Here is a 13,347-nt window from a genome sequence, read left to right as displayed (position 1 = left end):
ACAGTGTCTCCAGAAAGGCCTTGATACCAGCTGTGGAAACCGTTACCCAAGAGATGAGTGAGCTTAAGGCCTCTGTCTCTGAACTGCAGAAGGCAGAGGTTGATTACTCTTCATCTTCTGAATGGGTACAGGTCTCAGCTGTTAGAAACACACACCGCCGTACCCCCCCTCCTCCTTGTAGGAGACCAGTCCAAGGCAGACAGGGGACACCCAGGGGTGCACTGTGGAGAACACTGTGTGAACATGGGGAAAACATGGACAGATGGCATGGCCAGCCCAGCTCAGCTCTATGGCCAGAGTGAGGGAACTGCAGGGTGCAAACACAGGGAATAACTCTTCCAGAAGAGGGGCTGCCCCAGTGTCCCACAGGCAACCCTCTCACCCAAGGGGTGGTCCAGCCAGGCAGAGAACAGGGACAATAGAGTATATTGGGATGTGTTTGTGAAATGGCCTGGCATTTCTGAAGCAGAGGAGTACCGAGCTTTGGTAGACACTGGTGCCCAATGCACTCTGATGCCCTCCAGCCATAGGGGGACAGAAACCATTACCATCTCAGGAGTCACAGCAGGGTCATAAGAGTTGACTGTGCTGCAGGCTGAGATAAGCCTCACCGGGAATGTGTGGGAGAAGCACACCATAGTGCCTGGCCCTGATGCACCTTGCACCCTGGGGATCGACTTTCTGCAGGAAGGGTATTTTAAAGACCCAAAAGGGAACAAGTGGGCATTTGGCATAGCAGCTGTAGAGACTGCAAAGAGCAGCTGTCTATCATGCCTGGCCTGTCAGATGACCCTTCTGTGGTTGGTACCTACAAAGTGGAGGATGCCAAGTTACCCACTGTTTCTCGTGTAGTCCACCATAGGCAATACCGCACCAACAGAGACTCCCTGCTATCCATACAGCAGCTGATTCACTGCCTGGAGCAGCAGCTTGTCATCAGCAAGAGCCACTCACCCTTCAACAGCCCCATATGGCCTGTGCAGAAGGAGAGTGGGGAATGCAGACTGACTGTGGACTTCAGAGGCCTGAACGAAGTGACTCCTCCAATCAGCGCAGCCGTGCCTGATATGTTGGAGCTGCAGTATGAACTGGAAATGAAGGAGGCCAAATGGTATGCAACAACTGACACTGCTAATGTTTTCTTCTCCATCCCCATTGCAGAGGAATGTAGGCCACAGTTTGCTTTCACCTGGAGAGGAGTCCAGTACCACTGGAACAGACTGCCTCAAGGGTGGAAGCACAGCCCTACAATCTGCCATAGCATCATCCAGACTGCACTGGAGAAGGGTGGAGCTCTGGAACATCTGCAGTACATCGATGACATCATTGTATGGGGTGAGACAGCAGAGGAGGTCTTTGAGAAGTGTGAGAAGATCATTAATATCCTGTTGGATGCTGGTTTTGCCATTAAGAGAAGCAAAGTGAAAGGGCCTGCCAGAGAGATCCAGTTTCTGGGAGTTCAATGGCAGGATGGCCGACGCCACATCCCTATGGATGTGGTGAATAAAGTGGCCACTATGGTGGAACCGCTAACCAGAAGCAGACACAATCCTTCCTTGGGGTTTGTGGGCTTTTGGAAGATGCACATTCCCGGGTACAGTCAAATTGTGAAACCCCTCTTTGACATCACAAGAAAGAGAAAGAACTTTGAGTGGGGACCTGAGCAGCAGGTGGCATTTGACCAGATCAAACGAGAGGTGGTCCATGCCATGGCCTTGGGACCAGTTCGAACCGGCCCAGAGATTAAGAACATTCTCTACACAGCAGCTGGTGAGAATGGTCCTAGCTGGAGCCTATGGCAAAAAGCTCCTGATGAAACACGAGGCACCCACTCGGGTTCTGGAGCAGGGCATACAAAGGCTCAGAGGCCAATTATACCCCCACAGAGAAGGAAATCCCAGCTGCCTAAGAGGGAGTTAGAGCTGCCTCTGAGGTGGTTGGGACAGAGTCACCACTCCTTTTAGCTCCAAGGCTTCCAGTCCTGACTTGGATGTTTAAAGGGAAGGGTTCGACTCCGCACCATGCCACAGATGCCACTTGGAGTAAGTGGATGGCTCTGATAACTCAGAGGGCTAGGATGGGGACTCTCGAGCGTCCAGGCATTGTGGAGGTCATCACCAACTGGCCAGAGGGCACTGACTTTGGAAAGCCAGCAGAAGACAAGGCAGTGACCCGTGCCGAGGAAGCCCCCCCATACAGTGACCTTCCTGAGGAGGAAAAGGCATCTGCTCTGTTCACAGATGGATCCTGCCACCTGGTAGGCAGCAAGCAGAGATGGAAGGCTGCTGTCTGGAACCCTACATGCAGGGTTGCAGAGACAAGAGACAGGGAAGGCGAATCCAGCCAATTTCCTGAGGTAAAAGCCATCCAGCTGGCCCTGGACATTGCAGAGCGAGAGCAGTGGCCAATGCTCTACATCTACACCGACTCATGGATGGTAGCAAATGCCTTATGGGGGTGGCTGAAGGAGTGGAAGAGAAATGACTGGCAGAGAAAAGGGAAGCCTATTTAGGCTGCTGACCTTTGGCAAGACATTTCTGCACACCTGGACAAACTACCATTTAAAATCAGACACATCAGTGCTCACATCCCCAAGAGCAGAGCCACTGAAGAACAGCAGCAAAACCACCAAGTTGACCTGGCTGCCCACATCTTCCAGATTGACCTGGACTGAAAACACAAAGGTGAACTGTTCCTAGCTTGGTGGGCACATGATTCTTCTGGCCACCAAGGAAGAGATGCCACATACCAATGGGCCCGAGACAGGTCAGTGGACATACCCATGGATGCCATAGCCCAGGTTATCCATGACTGTGACATCTGTGCTGCCATAAAGCAAGCTAAGTGCATGAAGCCTTTGTGGTACAGGGGACGGTGGTCAGAGTACAAGTATGGGGAGGCCTGGCAGATGGATTGCATCACTCTGCCTCGGTCTCGCAGTGGCAAGCAGTATGTGTTAACCATGGTGCAGAGAAACACTGGGTGGCTGGAAACCTACCCAGTACCTCATGCTACTGCCCATAACACCATTCTGGGTCTGCAGAGCCACATCCTGTGCAGACATGGTACCCCAGAGAGAATTGAGTCAGACAATGGGACCCATTTCAAGAACAAACTTGTAAGCAACTGGGCAAAAGAGCATGGGATAGAATGGGTTTAGCACATCCCATAGTACCCACAAGCTGCAGGGAAGATTGAGCGTCACAATGGCCTGCTGAAAACCACCCTGAAGGCTATGGGAGGTGGAACTTTTAAACACTGGGAGAAACACCTAGCACAAGCTACTTGGCTGGTGCACAGCAGGGGATCATTCAACAGAGCTGGTCCTGCTCAGTCTGCCCTACTGCCCATAGTTGAGGGAGATGGAGTTCCTGTGGTAGGTGAAAGGAATCTACTGGGGAAAACTGTGTGGGTTGCTCCTGTTTTGGGGGCAAACCTATCAAAGGAGTGGTATTTGCAGAGGGTCCTGGTCACACATACTGGGTAATGCTGGAAACTGGTACTATTGAGTGTGTTCCACAGAGAAACCTCACTCTAGTTGAGAAGGTCTAAATCTCAGAGCTGGTTCCATGTAATCTTTTATCATAGTTGTATAATAGTTGTGTAATAATTGTATGATAGTTTATAAGTTGTTTTTCTAGTTACACCCTCACATTACAACACATCCAACAGAATCCACACCACACAAGCAGTGATCCAGAGTTCTACATCATCAGAACAAGGTGTCCAACAGAACCCTGCACCTGTTTTCCTGATGCCCTACAGCAAAAGACTGTTCCAGAGGGAAGGAATGTACAGGGTTAACCCTGCCAGGAGAGTAACCTTGAACCTGACCTTAGGTGGTCTTGACCCCTCCCCAGGAGTGGGTCTGAACACTAACAAGTGATGGTTAGCCCACTCTCCCTTCCTGTCTAAAGATCCATAAAAGCAGGGGGACTTCCTGTTTCACTCTCTCTGCACTCCCTGCCTCCCTGTTTATCAGCATCACCATCCTGTTCCTTGTTCCCCTTGTTTTACCACATGGACATCACCCATGAGGCAGACAAAGCCATGACCATCACAATTGGGTTGTATTTACCCAGTTTGTATTTGTTTTCCCTTCCCTATACCTTTGTAACTTCCCTACCTCAGAGCCCTTTTTAATTTATTGTTAAATTTTTCTTTTTAACTTCCAAATCAGAGTGAGATTTATTTACTTGAGTGTTGTGCTAGCTGAGAGAGTCTAAATTCAGAGTGTATAATACAAGCTGTTAGGAGTTTTCTGTTCTAGGTACCATCAGCATCCAACACTCAGAGAATCTACGAGAGAATCTACAGTACATGAGCACGAATCCAGCGTCACCTGGGAGTCCCTGTTCTCGTCTCATCTGTGGGGAGACAAACTGTTTTGAGCTTTTGAATCACCTACATCTGAGATAACTGGAATGAAGTGTGAGCTGAACTTGTAATATTCATTAGTGTAAATATTGGTTTAGATTAGATCAGATAATTCTCAGCAATACTCTGAGTGAAGTAGACAGGGATGGATTGTGCTAGTTTGAAGCAGGCTAGAATGTTTTGGTGAAAAGAACTAGATAATAGGCTGTGAAATGAAAACAATTGTGATGTCTGCTTCCCTCAGTCTTGCTGAGAGGTGTGGGAACAAGAAAGTAAACATTAGATAACATTCTCCATTTTGTTTTCACTCTGCTTTTGGCTTCAGACTGAACTGCATCTCCTTAACCTCGCTGCCACTAACCCTGCTTCTTAACCTCTTGGCTGCACCTCTATTCTTTCTCAGGATTGGGGTAAGGTTGAGAGGGGTAGGGAGAAGTGCAGGGGTGATTGAGAGCCCCTCCTGGGGACTCAGGTTTCTGGGAGGGGAGTTGTGCTTCTGTATTACTTTTAACTTGTATGTTTCTGTATATAATTGTATATACTGTACATATCTGCTTGTATATTGTGCTAGCTGTAAATAAATAGCTTCATTTATATTCCCAGAGCCCATCTGAGTTAGCTGGGGCATTTCTAAAGTGTGGGGGGGTGGGTAACAGCCTAAACCACCACAGGTGTGCTTACCTTTTCCTCTCTCTCCATCTAATTCCTTTCTTTTGGGAAAGAAGGGGGAAGAGGGAAGGGCACCCTTTAAATTGTCATTTGGTTCTATCAAATTTTTTGAGTCTCTGGGAATTTAAATTAGAACCAAAACACCTACCCAGGGCCCGGGTTGTGTAATGCAGTTGTGTAAGCCCACATGTTTAGCTTATGGCCTACTGGGTTCAAGGCCAATGCTCTTCTTCTTCTAGGGGAGCCACACCTGTGGACCCTGCCTAATATGGTATGGTTTGGCTAACTGCCATCCTGATTGGCTATTCTGTGTCCAAAGGGCAATTAATCTCAGCCCACATTGATAAAAGGAGATATGCAGGTGAACAACCTGCTTTTGCTTCAGTGCTTGCTATTTGCCTGTATTGCCTGCCTTTACGGAGCTCAGTCTCCCCTGCAGTTGTGCACCCTATTGCACACCTGCTGCCTTATAACTGCCTGCTAAACTCCACTGCCCCGAGTTACCAGGAGCAGGCCCTGGATTGTCTGCACGTGATTGGTCTGTGTGGTCAGCGTGACATCATGCTGAGATTGCATGACATCGTGCTGAGATTGCATGACATCGTGCTGAGATTGCATGACATCCTGCCTCTGCACCTGAAGGTCCTGCTTAAAATTCCTGGACATATACACAGATCGTCCAGAAGAAGCCAGGAAAACAAGGTCAGAGATCATCTGCATCCTTACCCTGAAGCTGAGAAGATTCAAGCCTCAGCATCCAACAAAACAGAATCCCCTGAAAGCATTTGGGCACTGTCTGGACTGTGGCTAGCCCATAAGGGTAATAATAATAATCACCTTTGAACAAATGCTCAATGCCTCTTTGTAATTCTCTATTGTCTTCTGCCAAAAGCAGAAAGAGCTTGGGCCCATCTACTGGGCAAACAGTGTATTGAGCCCAGGCAACATACTGACCATGAGGATTCTCTCTTTGCTTGAGTGTTTGCTAGATAACAATAGTTCTGTTTGGTGTTATTCCTAGAATGTCTTCCATAACTCTGTCAATGGACAAATACTAATATTAAAATTCAGTGGTTGGGAGTGGCAAGAGTTCAGAATATTGAAATTAACAAATTATTTATTTTCATAGAATATCATCTCGCACCAATTCATTTTCCCTCTGCAACAGGGAGATTGAAACTGGATGTTAGGAAGAAGTTCTTTGCAGTGAGGGTGGTGAGACACTGGCACAGGCTGCCCAGGGAGCTTGTGGATGCTCCCTCCCTGAAGATGTTCAAGGCCAGGTGGGATGAGGCCTTGAGTGACCTGTCCTAGTGGCAGGTGTCTCTGCCTGTGGCAGGGGAGTTGGAACTGGATGAGCTTTGAGGTCCCTTCCAGCCTAACCCATTCTATGAGTCTATCCTATGTCCCTGCTGACTGCAGAGGGGGTTGGACTGGATTACCTTCAGAGGTCCCATCCAGTCTAGACCAGTCTGTGCTTCTCTGATGCCAACCAGACCAATCTCTGATGTCACACAGCCCTCTCTATGATCTCACACCCCCTGCTCTACATTGTCACACAGTGTGTGCTGTGCTGGCACACAATCTGCTTTGTGATGGCTCTCAGCTCTCTCTGTGCTGTCACACAGCCCTCTCCACCAGCAGCTTTCCCTCAGCTGCCTTCTCCCAGCCCCACACAGGGCACCACTTGCGGGCACCACTTGGGGGTTTCCCGCTCTAGGCCCAGCTGATATCCAGGCTGAACAATGCAAACTCCCTCACACAAGGTGCTGAAGGGAGGGCACCTGCTACAGGCAGGCAAATACCATCGGCTGGGTGCAAGCTCCCAACTGATCAGACAATCTTTGTCTGCTTTCAGCTCCACTCCCACATCCTGCTGGCCCTTACCTGCTGTCTGTTCACTCTTCACACTCTGCCCATGCTCTGCAGGTGGTTCCAGGCTCCTGTTTCCAGGCTTTGCAGCAGGCTGAGCAGTTCTGCTGCCACATTCTCCCACGTTCACCCCTCTGATCCCAGGGTCTCTTTGCAGTTTTGCTCACCTCCAGTTCCTGACTCCCACAGCTGCACCTCCTGTGCTTTGTGCCTCCTTCCCAAGGCAATCATCGCAATCAGCTGTGGCTCAGCTCTGTGCTCTGGCCAGGAGGCTTCACATGCACTGCAGCATGGCAGCCCTGGAAGGCAAACCAAAACCCCCACACCTGTAGGTTCTGACCTGCAAACCAGTCCTGGGGGTTGAACCAGGAGAGATTTTTGCCTGACTCTTCCATGATGTTCCTGCATTAACTTCTCAGTCTCAACCAACTGCTGCTGTGATGGATCCTGTGGCTCTGCAGCTCGTTGCAGGTTGCTGGCAAATGCTCCTTGCAGATGCATCCTAACCAGTTCCCCTCTGCTGCCATCCTTCCTGCTTGCTGGTGGAGCACCTGGGTAAAATGACTCTTTGTTCATCAATATGATTAAATGGTCATTCTCCAACTTTATTTCCGTGTACAGTGAGTTAGATGCTTTCTTGCAAGAGGCATGCACAACTAAGACTGGGTACATGTGGAGGCTACAGGGTTACATGTATGGCATGGATAGGCTGATTTAACCATAACAATCTGAGGGTCAGCCCCTAGGGCTGGCTAACTCTGCCCACATGCAGCTGGCACTCCATCCCCTGCAGCTGCATGTGGCGGGTGCTACCCAGCACCTGGTATCTTAATTCCCAAGACAGGCCCAAGGACACTTCCCAGCACCGGTTGCTCATGTTTATCAATTCATGTCCTTTACTAGCAAGAAATTCACCCACACCTGCTGTTACATTTTAGCAGGCTGCAGGCCAGCTGGAAGTCTGTGGGGCTACTGGTGGGCTGCTGGAAAGTACCAGGTCTGCTGGAGGTCAGCAGGGCACTGATTGGCCAGTGGAAGGCATCAGGGCCAGTGGAGGACCAGTGGGGATCCTGTAGGAAGCATTGGGCCTGCTGGCAGGAATCAGATCCTCAACGAGCTGGTGGAAAGCCTGATGGAAGCTCTGGGCCTGCTGCAGCTCTACAGGGAAACTTGTGGGCACCAAGCAGCAGGCTTGCACTGCAAGCAGTGGGCACAGGGGCTGGCAGCAGGGCACTGGTGGGAACTGGAAAGCCTGTGAGAGCTCTTCTGGGAGGCAGCAGAGCCAGAGGTGGGCTGGTAGAAAGTCCAAGGGAATCTCCAGCAGGGTCAGCAGGAGGCTGTGCAAAGGCCAATGGATACCTGCCAGCAGGCCCAGGGATTCCTTAAGGAATTCCCTTTGCTCACCACTTCCCCTGCTGCATTCCAGTGGCTCCAGGACATCTCTGGGCCTTTCCAGGAGCTCCTCAGTGACACTGGAGGGTTCCAGCCAGCGGCTTCCAAGCTGAGTTTCACAGGTCCACCAACTGCCCTGCAGCATCCCAGGTGGCCCAGAACTTCTCCAGAGATTTCCTCTAGCCCAGCACTGCTCCAGCTGGATTTCACCAGCCCAAGGCCCTCTGCTGGGAATTCTACAAGCTCAAAACTCTTCCTAATGCACCACAGAGGCCTCTGAGGAACTTTCAGCAACCCAACATTTCCTCAGAAAACTTCCACTGTGCCCATGGCTTCCATCAGGCTTCCACAAGCTCAGCAGTGGATCTGACTCCTGCCAGCAGGCCTCAAGCTCCACACAGGACTTCTATTAGCTCACCAATGGCCATGATGGATTCCAGCAGGCCCAGAGATTCTTCTTTCCTTTCCAGTGGACCTGGGGAGGTGAGAAAGAAGTGCCCAAGAACCCCAAGAAGGACACCCTTCCAAGCCCCTTTGCTCACCCCATGGCCACCCCAGAGAGACCTGTCCCCACACAGCTCACCTCTGCTTCTGCCTGAACCAGGCAGGGCCTGGCAAACACAGGCAATGGCTCCAGAACAGGTACCCACAGCTGCTGATGGCAGCCCCCAAAGCACCACCCAGCACCATCTGAAGCTAAAGGGCTCCAGATAGTGCTGACCTTGAAAGTACCTGTGGTGCTAGTCCAGGCATGAGCCAGACTGGCCCAGGCTCTCCCAGTATCCAAACAGAAGCAGCAATGGCCAAGAGGTCACCATCCATGGCTGACATCAAAATCCACCTCCACGGAACATCATCCTGCATGACCTGGCCACCAGCACAAGCCACTCAGCAGCCTGCCAGGTGCCTCAGTGCCTGCTAGCAGGGCAGTGGCTTCCAAAAAGCCTTCCATTAGCCACCACTGGCCCTGCTGCATTCCAGTAGGCTTCAGACTTCCCACAGGACTTCCACTGCACCAGCAGTGGCCCTCTAGAATTTCATCTCTCCCAGGGCTTCTATCAGATCCAAAGCTCACTACAGGATTCCCATTGGTTCATCAGTGGCCACAATACCTTCCAACAGCAATTCTACTGCCCCACGAGTGCCCTGCAGTCATTGCAGTGATCCTGCTGCAGCAGACTCGAAGCTTAACTACTCTTTAGCTCCTCAACTTGCTGCCTCAGGAGAGAAGGTTCTTTTAACTCTTGGCACTCCTCAGTGTCGTGGAGGGGTATTCTGCGGCCTACGCCTATTTTGGCAGAGGGGAGAAATTAACTGGGGCAAGATAATGTTATATAAAAATATATATTTATTAAACTCAATATTCTGAACTCTGCCACCCCCAATCACTGTATATTAATATTAAAATGTTCTTACATGGTTATGAAAACATTCTAGGATAAAATACACACAGTAACTTATTAATTAACTAACAAACATTCAAACTATAAACAGAGAGAGGAGTTTTCCCCCATGGCAAATACCGTTTGGGGTCTATACACTACTTGTCCAGCAGAGTGAGCTGGAAACTGATTCTGCTCTATGGCAGAGGCAACAGATACTTATAGAGGCATCAAAACAATTACTCACAATTCTTATTTATTATCAGTCACCCTCTGGGGCTATGTCACACCCTATGCCAGTGTCCAAACTTCAGGGGATCTTTGCCTGTGGACTTTGAGGCTGGAATCCTCCTGGCTTGAGGGTAAAGGATGAATCTTCCCAGTTTCTGGGGAAATTATGATCTCTGACCTCGTTCTCCTGGCAATGGATGCAATCTCTGCCTTTGTGCTGCTGGCTTCTTTTGGATGCTTTGTCCAGGGATACGTAGGCAGGCAGGATCTCAGGTGCAGGAGAAGGATATCATGCAGGCTGAGCACAGTTCTCACGCTGCTAGCAGGCTGATAGCATGTGCAGACAATTCAGACTCTGCTTCCTGGTAACTTGGTGGCCAGTGGCACTTACCAGGCAATGATAGGCAGCAGGCATGCAGGATGTGTGCAGCTGCTGGGAGTCTGAGCTCTGTAGGTAAAGGCAGGCAATACAGAATCTGGTCCTGATAACACAGTGGTGTGCAAGTGTGCACAGCTGGCTGGAGACTACAGGCTCCACATGTATATACAGGCAGGCTTAAATGAGGTCTGTAACTAAGGTATGCAGGCAGGCAGCTGCAAGTGGGCCAGAGCATGAGGGTCTGAGCCTCTGACCATCGGAGCTATGCAATGGAGTCCAAGCATGGGGGGTTGAGCTGCAAGTGAGGCTCCGAGTGTGAGCAATGGTGTCTGAGCATGTTGTTTACCTGTGCACCCCTATTTACTGAATGTGGGCTGAGATTAATGGCCCCTTGGCCATTAGAAGGACCAATCAGGTTGGCGGTCAGCCAAACCTCCCATAATAGGCAAATGCCACTTGCCTGGACTTTCCCAAATATGGGGATCACATGGACTTACACCAGGGAGACACAAGCTGCGTGTGTGGGGGCTTACACAACCTGTTTACAACCAGGGGTCCTGGCAGAAAAACATGTCCAGGCAGGGAAAGGCATAAATAAGCCTCTTTTCAGGCCTACAGGCCCTCCACGACACTCAGGCACCTAGAAGCTCCTGAACACTCAAAGAAATCTCCTCTCACCTCTGGCTGGTGGAAAGCCTCAGAGAAGCCACAGATCACCAGGAATCCAGCAGGAACACTGCTGAACTAGGGAGAAGGCCTTTGCAAGCCCCAGACCTGATGGAAAGCAGCAGAGCTCCTTACCAGAAACCCGATAGAGCCCTTCCAGGTATTTCCAAAGACTTCCCTGAGATGTCCCCTACACTCTACAAAGAACCCCAAAGTCAAGCCTAGAACCCTCCTGACCCCCCCTAACATCTAACATCACCTGGCACCCCTCAAAAGAAGTCTCTGAGATGCCCCTGAGACTACTCTCAGCAAGAGAATCTCAAGACTCTTCTGAGAACATCACTTTGACCTCCCCAATATGGGCACAGGGCTCCGGCCCCATCCCTAGAGAACAAATGCCCCCAACATTTGGGCACTGTGGGCAGCAGTGGCTAAAATAAAAGCAAAAAGACAGGATTTGGGTCACTTTGGGCTTTTATTGACACAACTGGGCACAGGGCAGAGGGCATTTTACCCCAGGGAGACACAAAGAATAGGGGAAGAACCAGACAAATCCCTGCACAGCTCAGCCCAGCTCCAATGGCATCTCCAGCTGTGCTGACTCAGCACTGTAATTATTCTCACCAGCACTAATTGGTGCTCAGAAGAGCAGGTGTTTGTTCCTGCTGGAGCCCTCAACCTCTGAGAAATGCAGGTGAAAAAGAGGCAACCTTGGTTCAATCTGCTGGAAAGGCCTTCTTGGGGGGGGGGAGGGACACAATTACCCCAACAGACCTGGAGTGAGTCTATTTGTGCTTCCCCTGCAGCATGGGTTGGTCACCAGTGTGGGTACAGCGGTGGGAAGTGAGACTGCCTCTGCGGGTAAAGCTCTTGCCACAGTCAGAGCAGGTGAAGGGCTTCTCGCCGGTGTGGACACGACGGTGCTGGGTGAGGGTAGAGGTATGGGTGAAGCTCTTGCCACAGTCAGCACAGCTGTAGGGTTTCTCACCAGTGTGGATGAGTCTGTGCTGGATGAAACTTGAGCTTGTGGTGAAGTTCTTGCCGCACTCTGCACAGGGGAACAGCTTCTCTCCAGTGTGGATGCGGCGGTGGATGGTGAGGCTGTGGCTGGTTTTGAAGCTCTTGCCACAGTCCCTGCAGCTGAAGGACTTCTCAATGGTGTGCACGCTGCGGTGCTGGGTCAGAGTGAACTTCCAAGTGAAACTCTTACCACAGTCAGCACAGCTGAAAGGCCTCTCTCCAGTGTGAATTCGGTGGTGTATAATGAGGTCTGAGCGCACTGTGAAGCTCTTGCCACAGTCAGTACAGCTGAAGGGCTTCTCACCGGTATGTGTTCGGCAGTGGACAATGAACTGTGAGCGCCGTGTGAAGTTCTTGCCACAGTCAGCACAGCTGAAGGGCTTCTCACCGGTGTGGATTCGACAGTGGACAATGAGGCTGGAGCGCGCTGTGAAGGTCTTGCCACAAACAGCACAGCTGAAGGGCTTCTCACCAGTGTGGGTTCGGCAGTGGGCAATGAGCTGCGAACGCTGTGTGAAGCTCTTGTCACAGTCAGCACAGCTGAAGGGTTTCTCGCCAGTGTGGATTCGGCGGTGGACAATGAGCTGTGAGCGCACTGCGAAGTTCTTGCCACAGTCAGCACAGCTGAAGGGCCTCTCGCCGGTGTGGATTCGGCGGTGGGCAACAAGGTTGCAGCGTTGTGTGAAGTTCTTGCCACAGTCAGCACAGCTGAAGGGCTTCTCACCAGTGTGGGTTCGGCGGTGGACAGTGAGCTGTGAGCTCTGTGTGAAGCTCCTGCCACAGTCAACACAGCTGCAGGGCTTCTCACCAGTGTGGGTTCGGCGGTGGATAACGAGCTCTGAGCGCCGTGTGAAGCTCTTGCCACAGTCAACACAGCTGAAGGACTTCTCTCCAGTGTGGGCCCGGTGGTGGGCAATGAGGTTACAGCGCACCGTGAAGCTCTTGCCACAGACAGCACAACTGAAGGGCTTCTCGCCTGTGTGGGTTCGGTGGTGGACAATGAGCTCTGAGTGCCGTGTGAAGCTCTTGCCACAGTCAGCACAGCTGAAGGGCTTCTCACTGGTATGGGCTCGGCAGTGGTCAATGAGCTGTGAGCACTGTGTGAATCTCTGCCCACTTTCAGGGCACTGAAGCAGCTGCTTGACTGGCACAGAGCTGGCTAACGTGAATTCATCCCCCTCAAATTCCTCCTCCTCATACTCAACGTTACCACAGTCATCAGTCCCCTCATCGTTGTCATCCTCTGTCTTGACATCTTTCTCCTCTTCTTTCTTCAGACTGCACTTTGCCTGCTCCATCTTACTCTCTGGGTTCTGCATCTCCTCCCAGATCTCGTCTGGGTCCTTCTGTGAGGCCATG

The 13,347-nt window shown here is 51.0% G+C and overlaps 1 protein-coding gene across 5 annotated transcripts in view; it reads right to left on the bottom strand.

Annotated features, from left to right (window-relative positions):
• LOC135174192 (gastrula zinc finger protein XlCGF57.1-like) overlaps positions 1 to 13,347 on the bottom strand; it is a 59,432-nt gene that overhangs the window by 20,015 nt on the left and 26,070 nt on the right. For 2 of the 5 annotated variants that reach the window (XM_064141417.1, XM_064141418.1), the window contains exon 2: positions 11,425 to 13,347. The exons of 1 other annotated variant lie outside the window; for it this stretch is intronic. In XM_064141417.1, the coding sequence (XP_063997487.1) occupies positions 11,754 to 13,346 (1,593 nt within the window). In that variant the 5' untranslated portion in view covers position 13,347 and the 3' untranslated portion in view covers positions 11,425 to 11,753. Of the gene's footprint in view, positions 1 to 11,424 lie in introns of those variants that run through there. 2 more of the 5 variants (XM_064141419.1, XM_064141420.1) reach the window with 1 other exon arrangement.

The sequence above is a fragment of the Pogoniulus pusillus genome, unplaced genomic scaffold (genome assembly GCF_015220805.1).
Source record: "Pogoniulus pusillus isolate bPogPus1 unplaced genomic scaffold, bPogPus1.pri scaffold_50_arrow_ctg1, whole genome shotgun sequence".
NCBI lineage: Eukaryota > Metazoa > Chordata > Aves > Piciformes > Lybiidae > Pogoniulus > Pogoniulus pusillus.
The sequence above is the reverse complement of the archived record's forward strand: the minus strand, read 5'-3'. Positions and strand labels throughout refer to the sequence as shown.